General features: G+C 37.6%; 1 protein-coding gene across 3 annotated transcripts in view; it reads left to right on the top strand.

Moving 5' to 3' along the window:
* gabrg3 (gamma-aminobutyric acid type A receptor subunit gamma3) overlaps window positions 1-12,675 on the top strand; it is a 189,260-nt gene that overhangs the window by 118,394 nt on the left and 58,191 nt on the right. For all 3 annotated transcript variants that reach the window (XM_055214370.2, XM_055214368.2, XM_055214369.2), the window contains exon 4: window positions 1,453-1,673. In XM_055214370.2, the coding sequence (XP_055070345.1) occupies window positions 1,453-1,673 (221 nt within the window). The remainder of the gene's footprint in view (window positions 1-1,452; window positions 1,674-12,675) is intronic.

Here is a 12,675-nt window from a genome sequence, read left to right as displayed (position 1 = left end):
AAATATATTGCTCCATGTACGGTACATGCATCTTTTAACTCTTTCCCCACCATTGAAGAGTTATCTCGTCAATTAAGAGTAGGGATGCTCCGAAATGAGGAAAAGAGGAAACCAAGGCCAAAAATTGGTACCATTGCATTTATGGCTATGACTGTGTACTAGGGGTGTGATGGATCACAAAACTCACGGTTCGGATCACATTACAGTTTTTGAGGCACGGATATGATTATTTTTTAGATAAACAAAAAAGTGGTGGGAAAAATAAAGAAATTAGAAACATTTATAAGAAAAGAACAAAGTTGCACATTTATAAGGTCTGAAATTAGCATTAGAAATCAAATTAAATGAATCATAACACTGTCTTCATTGTATAAATTAAATGTAATTATTATTTTTTAGAGCTACAGAAGTGATTTTCTCTTTGTCTTTGGTTGTTTGATTAACATTAATGACACAGACTTAAGTAGGTTAATTGAGGTTACTGTCTCTTTAAGACCAAAGAGGCACAGACTGGTTTCTGACTGTAATCTATATATAGCCTTAAGATATAAGCAAATGCTTTTATTAGAAAAATAATATTTTGGAGATCCATTCAGCCAATCTCCAGGTCTGGCGCTACCACTTTTAGCATAGCTTAGCACAATCTATTGAATATGATTAGACCATTAGCATCACGCTAAAAATAACCAAAGAGTTTCAATATTTTTCCTAACTTTTTATTTTTTTTAATTTTTTTTTACGTTACTCTTCTGTAGTTACATTGTGCACCAAGACCGACAGAAAATTTAAAGTTGAGATTTTCTATGCAGATATGACTAGGAACTATACTCTCTTTCTGGCGTAATAATCAAGGACTTTGCTGCTGTAACATCGCTGCACGAGGCGCAATGTTATTACGCAGCAGCTGAAAATAGCCCCCTAAGGTAACTTTCAATGCCAAGGGACTATTTTCGGGCACTGCGTAATATCATTGAGCCTTCTGCAGCCATGGTACGGCAGCAAAGTTCATTGTTACGCCAGAATGAGAGTATAGTTCATAGCCATATCCGCCTAAAAAATCACAACTCCCAACCTTCCGTCGGTCTCAGTACACGCTGTAACTACAGAAGAGTCAAGTTCCAAATTGGAAGAATATCGAAACTCTTTGGTTATTTTTTAGCGCGATGCCAATGGTCCAATCAGATTCAATGGATTATGCTAAGCCATGCCAAAAGTGCCAGCGCCAGACCCGGAGATCAGCCGAATGGACTCCAAAACGGCGAGAATCAAATGTTTAACTTAAAAAAGTGGAATGTCCCTTTAAAAATGGAGATAAAACAAGCACCTCCAGTGCCTCAAGTGGACACTCCAGATGATGTAAGCGATATGTACCAGCTTATGCAGAAATCCCAATGAGCCTGTTTAGTTTCTCATATTCACAGATGGTAAAACATGTTGTTTGTTTTCCCACAGGAGTACCAAATTGACATCATTTTTGCCCAGACGTGGACAGACAGCCGACTCAGATACAACAGCACTATGAAAATACTGACTTTGAACAGTAATATGGTTGGACTCATTTGGCTACCAGATACAATCTTCAGAAATTCCAAAAGTGCAGACTCACATTGGATTACCACACCCAATCAGCTACTAAGAATATGGAATGATGGAAAAATCCTTTACACTTTAAGGTAAGACAGTCCCAGTCATCGAATATTGCCTAATGATGCCGAATAAGAATGGGAATCAAATGTTATGTTTGTTTACAGTGTTTTATGTGCCCTACAAACTAACCAGGGATGTGTTTATTCTGCATCTGTTGAAACCAACAAACTGCATTGCAAAATTGGAGCTGTGTATCAAGTGATAGACCAGTTATCATAAACAGATCATTTTCTTGAGCAAAACACTGTAAGCAACCTGACATGCAGTGCATTTAATATGATTTAATAGATACATATCGCCAGGTTTATAATACTAGTGCGACATCATTAAAGGGCACATATTATGCCCATTTCTACAAGATGTCATATAAGTCTTACCCAATACCCAATAGATCATTTGTTATAGCATGTCAAAAATGTCCCTATTTGGGTGGAAGCAAAAATTAATGTGTGTAGTTTAAATGCAAATGAGCTACAGCTCCTAACTTTCTTACCAACAAAAAGAGATCTGATTCCTGTAAATACAATCTGGGACAATAGTCTCTTTATCCGCATTAGCGCAACAATCCACTATCAAACACATTTAGAAAAGCTTTTAGGTAAAATAAACCACTCAGTCAGGGGCCGTGGGCGGGGCTTTGTTTGTGTGATGTCACATTAACAAGAGAATCAAAAGAGCATGTGTAACGACTGCTTTGGATTAATGGGAATTAAACAAGCATTTTATACTGTACAAACTGTATATTCTATTGCCTTCCCCTAACCCCAACCATCACAGAAAACTTTCTGCTACTTTAGATTTTCAATAAATATCATTCTGTTTGATTTATAAGCTTGTTTCCTGATGGGGATCTCACAAATGTCCCCACAAGGTCAATATTTACTGGTATTCCTATCTCTGTGGGGACATTTGGTCACCACAACGTGATAAATACCATGTACACACACAAACACACACACACAAATATTTAATATATAGAATGTATAATGTATTAACTGTAAGTATCATTTTTCTGGACCTTTTTACAAAACGAAAAAGTCACCACAATCTTTACTGAAATTGTCTGTAATGATTCTTGAGATGGCACATTCAGATGGCACTAAAATTGCAAAACAAAAATAAAAACTGGTAATAATTGCTTTACCTCACATTATGTAAAACTAATTCCGTCCGAATAGGTCTCGTGACATAAAAAAATCCAAAACCATTTTCATAACACATTAAACTGTTAAGGTTAAGAGATACACGTTGTTCAGTACTTTTCAATGTCTTCACTAAAAATATTTTAGTCACCATTCATTTATGAAGAAAAGTCAAAAGAAGTGAAATGTTCTAGATGAAGACAATTTATAGTACTGTCAGGTATGTCAAGTCATATCAAAACCACCCATACAAGGCCAAATAACAGAATCTTTTTTCTAAACCCGCAAGCTTTAGGTTTAACAAGGCAACAAGTGCACTGTATAAAAGGTTTTTATACACTTAAGGTTGGTAAAATGTGGAAAAACCTAACCGCTGGACTTAAGTTACCTTTGCTGACCCAGAATGCTTGGTTGGGTCAAATATTGACATTATGGGGTAGTTTCCCGGACAGAGTTTAGAGTAATCCAGGACTAGGGTTTAGTTATATAATTACATTTAAGTAGTTTTTACAAACCGGTGTGCATTAATGAAGGCAGCTTAAACGTGCATTTTAGTCTGGCACTAGGATAAAGCCTGTGTAAGTTAATGTAAGTCTATAATTGGTTTTATCCATATTTTACCCAAACATTGGTTAAAACAACCCATGATTTTTACAGTGTAGTGTAAAAATCTGATAAAAAGGGATAGTTTTTCCGAGTTAACAATCTAATTTCAGAGTTTTTTGTACCTTTGAGATAAAAGTATTTCTGAAGCCTTTATTCCTTAATATGATGTCAAAAGCCAATAATCAGCTATTCAGAATGTGCAGATGTCAGTTTGACCCTCTCGGATGCCTCTATTTCTGATCAGGTCATCTCTTTCATCGACCTTGGTGAGGAACCATCTGAGATGAAATTAGATCCACAGTCAGACAAATTCAAAGCACTTTACTGAGGTGAAAAGCCAAAAAAAGTCAGCAGTCACAGTCATAAGCACTACTGTATATCAAATTACTTTTAAGCATACATTCACTGATCTATATAAATGACTGGATTGCGCATAGAACGCTTAACGTAACAGCGTGAGGTGAAGCCAGCGCAGAGTTCGAGCCGCCATCTTGGTATACAGTACCCAACCGGCAGACGGCGTCATTGACTTCCATTCAAAATCATGTTTTAAATTCACCCGCTTTACAGCGTATCAGTCACGCAAGATTATTTTTAGGATATGTGTACGTAAATTAACTGTTATTTCTGGTGTTATTTGCAATGTTTATGCTTTAATTGAGCAGGAAAATGGATTTATAAAAAACCGTTAAGGTGTGTTTGTTTCTGCTGCGTTCTGTTAATGACACGAGTATAAATAAAGTTTTTTTTTTGACATTCAGCTATACGGTCAGCGTTATTTCTCTAAATAAGTTTGGGTAACTTGTAAGTTTAGATAACATAAAACCAGCAAATTATTGCATACACATACGGTACAAAGTATGATTATTTATTTAGATTTCAGAATGAGCACGTTTGTCATTAATACTAAATATGCTGCGGTCTGTCTGCTGATCTGATACTGTAATGAAGATGAATGTATAATAACTGATTAAAAACTAAAATGTACAACTTTCAGTAAATAACTATGTACATGCTTAGGACGTTTGTGTTGTAATAATGTACAGGGTAACTTCAGATATAAAAACGAAGACTAGTAAAGTGATGTTTTATCATTAAAATCTGATCGCGTCCATTGATTTAAAAGAATGTTTGGGTATACCAACATGGCGGCGCGGTGGCTTCACAGTTGTGACGTCATGCGCAATCCAGTCATTTATATAGATCAGTGCATACATCCCAGGTTTTCAGTATAAGTAATATTGTCAATTATAATGTCTTTTTCCAACCATTTTAGAGTAAGGTCTAATTCCTTAAAGGGGCCATGGCACAAGACTTTTTTAAGATGTCAAATAAATCTTTGGTGTCCCCAGAGCACATATGTGAAGTTTTAGCTCAAAATACCATATAAATAATTTATTATAGCATGTTAAAATTGCCACTTTGTAGGTGTTGCAAAAATGTGCCGTTTTTGGTGTATCCTTTAAAATGCAAATGAGCTGATGAAATTCAAACACTGATCACAATGATGGTGGTTTGTTGCAATTAAAACTCAATTGTGCTTTTATCTGCACTAAATGGCAGTGCTGTGGTTGGATAGTGCAGATTATTATAATAAGAGCTCCTTATGACATCACAAGGAGAGCCAAATTTCAACTACCTATTTTTTCATGTGCTTGTAGAGAATGGTTTACCAAAAGTAAGTTTCTGGGTTGATCTTTTTCACATTTTCTAGGTTAATAGAAGCACTGGGGACCCAATCATAGCACTTAAACATGGAAAAAGTCAAATTTGCATGCCATGGCCCCTTTAAAATTAGTTATACCATGGTTCTCTTGAATGCTTTAATCTGATTGGCTGAGAAATGTTCCATGGGTGTTGATTATTTTTCTGTAAACCGCACATCTAACTTGTCAAATGTCTTAAAATAGGCACCAGAGCAATGTTTTTGGTAACCGTAATATAAACGGAATAATATATATATATTTTTTTTTGAACAAATGGACATAGCAATAACATTGGACAAACCAGATGCATTGTTTAAAGTGTTATAGCACATGTGATAATGTTCAACACCTGTCCATATGAGCCTTTTACAACAAATTGACTCCAATCTTTTGAATTATCCCAAAAAAAAAATGCACACCAGCGGTGTAACGGCACTCCACTTGTGTCGCATTACCACCTTGGGTGTGCATTATTTTCTTATAATTTAACGGCACGTCGTCAGTTATTCCTTACTTAATGCATTGGACAACATGAATAAGCAACAAACACGGGAATTTAACAGGAATCATTGCAATGGAAAGTTCATAAGCGTTAAAACCAAGAGAATAGATATTTTATGTGCTTAGTATCTAGTGTATTGCATGTTTTACTGAGACGTTTTTACTGAGAAGTGTTACATTCAGGCCGCTTCTCCCCAGTAGCAAGTGCCACCAAAGTCCCTTTAGGGAAGTCGCACCACTTGGCAGCCATGTTTGCAACGTCTCCAGGCAGTTATTTCAGTCATGCAAGACTAAAGTCCTATGTACTTGAATAGAGAAAAATTAATATTGCTAAATTCACAATAAAAAAAAACATATTTCTGACCAACAATTAAACATGACATCAACTGTACTATAACATTTGTTTTTCAAGCTCAAATTGTGCTGAATAAAAACACTTTTTTCGAGGTTGTTTCAACTATTCCACATGTACACAGATTGGCAAGCACCTCACACGAATCTGTATAGAGCCCCTACCCCTACCAATTGATGATTGTTTCTTTAAAAGAATAGTCTACTCATTTTCAATATTAAATGTTATTACCTTAACTAAGAATTGTTGATACATCCCTCTATCATCTGTGTGCGTGCACGTAAGCGCTGGAGCGCGATGCGACGCTTCGATAGCATTTAGCTTAGCCCCATTCATTCAATTGTACCATTTAGAGATGAAGTTAGAGGTGACCAGGCACATCAACGTTTTTCCTATTTAAGACGAGTAGTTATACGAGCAAGTTTGGTGGTACAAAATAAAACGTGGCGCTTTTCTGGGCCGATTTGGAAGGGGAACTATGTTTTATGGCGTGGTGGCACTTTTGGGAGTACTTCGGCTCGGCGCAGTAACACCCTTCCACTCCCATTATGAGAGTGAGAAGGGGAGCGGACTTTTCAGGCGAGTCGAAGTACTCCCAAAAGTGCTATTACGCCATAAAATATAGTTCCTCTTTTAAATCCGCTTAGAAAAGTGCTACGTTTTATTTTGTACCACCAAACTTGCTCGTATAACTACTCGTCTTAAGTAGGAAAAACGTTGATGTGTTTGGTCACTTCTAACTTTATCTCTAAATGGTACAATTGAATGAATGGGGCTAAGCTAAATGCTATCGAAGCGTCGCAGCGCGCTCCAGCGCTTATGTGCACGCACATAGATGATAGAGGGATGTATCAACAATTCTTAGTTAAGGTAATAACATATTTTAATATTGAAAATGAGTAGACTATTCCTTTAAAGGAGTTGCAATGCACCCTATTCATAGTAATAGCAGTGGTTAATTTTGTTATATACAATATGTTTGGTACCACATCATTCAGAGTTTCTGTAAACTTAAATATCTTTATATATGCGTTTGTTCTTCACATAAATCGTATCAAGCATATTTGGAAAAACTTGACAGTAACAACCACTTGTAACGCACAGTATCGGATTTGGATCAGTCCTGTTATTCCGATACCCGATCCAGCAAAAAAAGTCTGTATTGACACCAATACCGATCCCAGGTATGCCAACACCTAGGGATGCATAACAATTAATCACGATTAATCTATAGCACAATAAAAGTTTTTGATTACATCATTTGTGTGTGAACTGTGTATAATAATTATGTATATATAAATACACACACATGCATGTATAATTTTAAGAAAAAATATATATTTAATTAGTATTTATATATAATATAAATTATACATAAATATACAAATGTATAACACATGGAAACTTTTCTTAAATATATACATGGATGTGTGTGCATTTATCTTTACAAAGTTACACTCTCAGAAATAAAGGTACAAAAGTTGTCACTGTGACATTCCCCTTTTTAAAAAGGTACACCTTTGTACCCAAAGAGTGCATATTAGTAATTCAAAGGTACATATTGGCAGTTCATAGATACATATTTGTACCTAAAAGGGTACTGCCCCAGTGACAGCTTTGTACCTTTATTTTTGACAGTGTATTATACACAGTTCACACACACTCATACACTTACCTAAAGGATTATTAGGAACACCATACTAATTCTGTCTTTAACCCCCTTTCGCCTTCAGAACTGCCTTAATTTTACGTGGCATTGATTCAACAAGGTGCTGAAAGCATTCTTAAAAATGTTGGCCCATATTGTTAGGATAGCATCTTAAAGTTAATGGAGATTTGTGGGATGCACATCCAGGGCACGAAGCTCCCATTCCACCACATCCCAAAGTTGCTCTATTGGGTTGAGATCTGGTGACCGTGGGTGCCATTTTAGTACAGTGAACTCATTTTCATGTTCAAGAAACAAATTTAAAATGATTTGAGCCTTGTGACATTGTTCATTATCCTGCTTGAAGTAGCCATCAGAGGATGGGTACATGGTGGTCATAAAGAGATGGACATGGTCAGAAACAATGCTCAGGTAGGCCGTGTCATTTAAAAAAATGCCCAATTGGCACTAAGGGGCCTAAAGTGTGCCAAGAAAACATCCCCCACACCATAACACCATTGTATTAATGAGAAATTGAAAAGGTGTTCCTAATAATCCTTTAGGTGAGTGTATATGATGTAAACAAACAAAAAAAAAAGTTTATTCTGCTATAGATTAATGGCAATTAATCGTTATGTATCCCTATCAAGATGTGTTGTAAATTATATAAATAACTACAAACCAACATTTGCTCCTAAATTAGATAGTCCCTACTGTGTGTTAGCTTTATTATTATTTTGGATTATCACTCAGTGACATCAACCTGAGCCTGAGTTAGAGGTTCGCTTCAGGACAGTCGTTCTGGTGTGGTGCGACACCAGTGTCTGTGATGCTGAGAGGTGATGACACTCGATCATATCCAACTGGCCCAGTTTGGTCCAGTGCTTGGTATTTGTGACAGATCTATTCAATAAGAATCTAGGCAAGGTTTGATCACAATTAGGCCAGGAAGCGGCAGAAACTGGATGGGATGTCTTATATTATTTATCAGTATTCTGCAAATGGGTCTGTAAACAAACTATATACACTGCATGGGCCAAATCATAGTGCTCTAGTTAATGTTTTATGTGGGGTAAGTCACACTGTGAATGAACTACAGAACAAGCACTTTTGCTGTACTTGACTTTTGAATAAAAACGTTCGATTTGATTTAACAACAGGTATTGTTTCCGATTTGTAAAAACTAGTACTTGGTATAAGCACTTCTTGTATAGACGGTTTTATCGGACGCACACACGTTGTCACGGTTATGCGCCTGAACCAAAGTGAACTTCCGGTCTGTATTTATTTATCGGTCTGGCTAGTGGCTAAACTGATCTCTGAAACAAACACCTTGGCAAAAATAAAATGTTTTCGTTTACTAAAGACAAGGGGAGTTGATGAGCATGGATCACAATTGTGTGGAGATGTTTGGTGGGCAGGCAAGAATTCAAGGACCTGTAGCTAACATTGTATACATTCATTTTACACAGGAGCGTTAGCTCAGTGTAGTAGTTGATGCGCATTAGATACACTCACCTAAAGGATTATTAGGAACACCATACTAATACGGTGACCCCCTTTCGCCTTCAGAACTGCCTTAATTCTACATGGCATTGATTCAACAAGGTGCTGAAAGCATTCTTTAGAAATATTGGCCCATATTGATAGGATAGCATCTTGCAGTTGATGGACATTTGTGGGATGCACATCCAGAGCATGAAGCTCCCGTTCCACCACATCCCAAAAATGCTCTATTGGGTTGCGATCTGGTGACTGTGGGGGCCATTTTAGTACAGTGAACTTATTGTCATGTTCAAGAAACCAATTTAAAATTATTTAAGCTTTGTGACATGGTGCATTATCCGCTGAAAGTAGCCATCAGAGGATGGTTACATGGTGATCATTAAGGTATGGACATGGTCAGAAACAATGCTCAGGTAGGCCGTGGCATTTAAATGATGCCCAATTGGCACTAAAGTGTGCCAAGAAAACACCCCCACACCATTATCCCATTGCATTAATGAGAAATTGAACAGGTGTTCCTAATAATCCTTTAGGTGAGTGTATGATATATGAACAAAAGGTAATGTACTTGTCGTTTATTTCCCTTGTTATCAGAAAAAAACTACTATAAAATAACTCTTTTGTTACTGATTCTATGTGGAAGTTGCATTTAGTTCAAAAAAGCTGTTTGTTTATCTTGGTGCTGCTGAAACTATCTATAATTGACTCCATATGACAAATCGCTTTATTGTTTCCTAATCTTTGGATAAAAGCATCTGCTAAATGCACAAATGTAAATTTAAGAACAAAATGCAGTAATTTTCAAATCAGAAACAAAAGTGCCCAAGATCAGATGGAAAAATAAGTTTTGTATGGTCAAATATGCTAGCACCATTGTAGATATTATGAATAACAGATGTAATACTGTATATATTACAGTCTGGCCCTTCTCATTGTAAAAACGTATGTTTTATTAAAAACGACTGGAATGTGCATTCAAAATTTTGGCCTGCTCATAGCAAACTACTGCAATTGAGGATGCAAGTGAATGCTTCGTGAATTTACTTCAGCAATGGGTTCCCGTTTTCTCTCTCGGACCCTGGGGAAATTATCACATCTCAGTCCTAGTCCTTTACCGATAGAGTCCAACGCTGCTAGAAAACTTTCTCTTTCGTTTTAATTGCACTGACAAGCTAAGAAATGTGAAATGTATGGGTTTGAAATGAAACTTGTCTAGTGTTTATAAGACTGAATGTGCCGCTGCAGATATCCAAATATAGTCAGATGAGTGGGTGTCCACTGAAGTTCAGTCTGCCCTAGTTATTCAAATCAGGGCATCTGAACACACACTGCAGACTTACTTGTCAGGTCCTTTTCAGGCTGTCCCATCAGAAAGGTCCACCTCAATAAGAACAACTGGCAGGCGGGACCTTGTCCAGTTTATTACAATCATGTTTTACGCTGTAGTTGATGATTGTATTAATACTCATCTTTGAGCATCATAATAGCACATGTAAGAGTTTTTTCTCTGACAGTAATTTAATTATGTTTAAAACAGCTTCTTGCCTCATTTAGTCTATGCGGATTTATGAATATGCGAATTAGTCTCCGCCTCTACTCAATCTCACTGTTGGACCATAGATATATATGTGAATAGAGGCTAAATTCAGCAGTATCAGACACATAACTGCCAGTCCGGTTTCACACATGCATACGTGAGCTCTCATTTGCAGCAATAATTTTAGCTCTGATGTTAACCAGTTAGAGCATTCACAATGCATGTGTGAGCAGCATGTGTAAGCATCGCAGATGTAGAGCTATGTCTAACTCTATGTGGCATCCATACATAGGGCCCTATTTTAACGTTCTGAAGCGCAAGTGCGAAGCGCAAAGCGCAAGTGACTTTGTGGGCGGATCTTGGGCGCTGTTGCTATTTTCCCGGTGGGAGAAATAACTCTTGCGCCAGGCGCAAATCAATAAGGGGTTGGTCTGAAGTAGGTTCATTATTCATACGTGTGGTTTGGGCGTAACGTCAAATAAACCAATCAGAATGCTATCCAACATTCCCTTTATACGCAAGGGCGCAAGTTCCATGGCGGGTTGCTATTATTATGACGGATTTACCAGGCGCACGCCAGGAGCGGTTCACAGCCGAGGAGACCCACGTTCTTGTAAGAGCAGTCAAAGACAGAGAAGTTGTTTTGTATGGGGATGGGAGAAACCCACCCAAATCAGCGTAGGTTAAACAGGCGTGAGAGAAAATAGCCACAATTGTCTCATCAGCTGGCATCCCCATCGTTGCTCCAAGCGCTACAATGATGTCAGGAGACGGGGGAATCCTAAGCTTGCCAGCATAAATTGGGCAAGCCATGTAATGGGAAGTGGATCTGCCTCTACACAGGACCTGACGCCAGCAGAGGACATCGCTGCGTCCACCCTCACCGCTGGTAGTTTGGGGGCTTTGAAATCGGACCCAAGAAACGCAAGCAAGGTCCAACCCCAAAGTACACTTACAAATCAAGTTCATATACATTAAGGTTTCTTATGAAAACATTTTAATTATTATTTACATAAAATAAACATAATACAGCCAACTTATGAAAATATTTTAATCGTTATTTGCATGAGAATTTTTTTAAGGCAGCCACACAATAAATAAAAACTATCACCACAATGCTCACCACAATGATTTCCCTTATCTCATGTGTTAATATTTTTTATTGTAACAATTTATGATTTGCAAAAATAAGTGTTGCATCTGTGTAGATTAGATAAGCAAAGTGTGTGCGCGTTGTGCACGCTATACATTATGGTCAAGCATGCGCCCTTAAAATAGCATAATGAACCACGCGCAACGCTCCACTGACTTTAGACTCGTTTTTTTTGGTCAGTGGCGCAATTGTTTTTTGAAACTGTAAAATAGCATCAGGGATGGTTTGCGCCGGAACACGCCTTCTTTTTTGCGCTGAACCGCCAAGTGTGACGGTGTGTTTTAACACCGAATAAGGAAAAACTTAAAGATGAACCCAAACGCAAGAGATGTGTAAAAATAAACTATGTATTTAATAAAACAGAACAGAAACACCCACGTGGGTGTAAAACAGAAGATAAACCAAAACACTGTGATAAAAACACAAACTAAAACACGGGAAAACAGGAACAGATCTCAACATGAAGCACATGAACACAGTTTTCCAAAACGAACGCGCACACGACAGAGACCGAGAGGGGATTATAAAGACACCACCTCAATGGGGAACAGGTGAACATAATTAATTACGTAAGACACGAGTACATAAGGGAGCAGGGTAAAAGTGACGAGACACTGGGAACACGTGACACAGATACATAATGTGAAAAACACTTGTTCCCACACAGACCACAATGCTGCCATGACCTTGCCCTCAGAAGATAGACCTGAACCTATACTAAGGTCTGTCAAGATCACGACAGCGACAAGACACTGGGAACATGTGGAAGCCACACACACAATATGACTTCACATGTCCCCCACACAGAACATAATACTGTCATGGTCCTGTCAGATGCACTCAGACCTTAATCTAGCACAGATGTCTGACAAGACCA

This window comes from Misgurnus anguillicaudatus, chromosome 8 (assembly GCF_027580225.2).
Source record: "Misgurnus anguillicaudatus chromosome 8, ASM2758022v2, whole genome shotgun sequence".
NCBI lineage: Eukaryota > Metazoa > Chordata > Actinopteri > Cypriniformes > Cobitidae > Misgurnus > Misgurnus anguillicaudatus.
The sequence above is the reverse complement of the archived record's forward strand: the minus strand, read 5'-3'. Positions and strand labels throughout refer to the sequence as shown.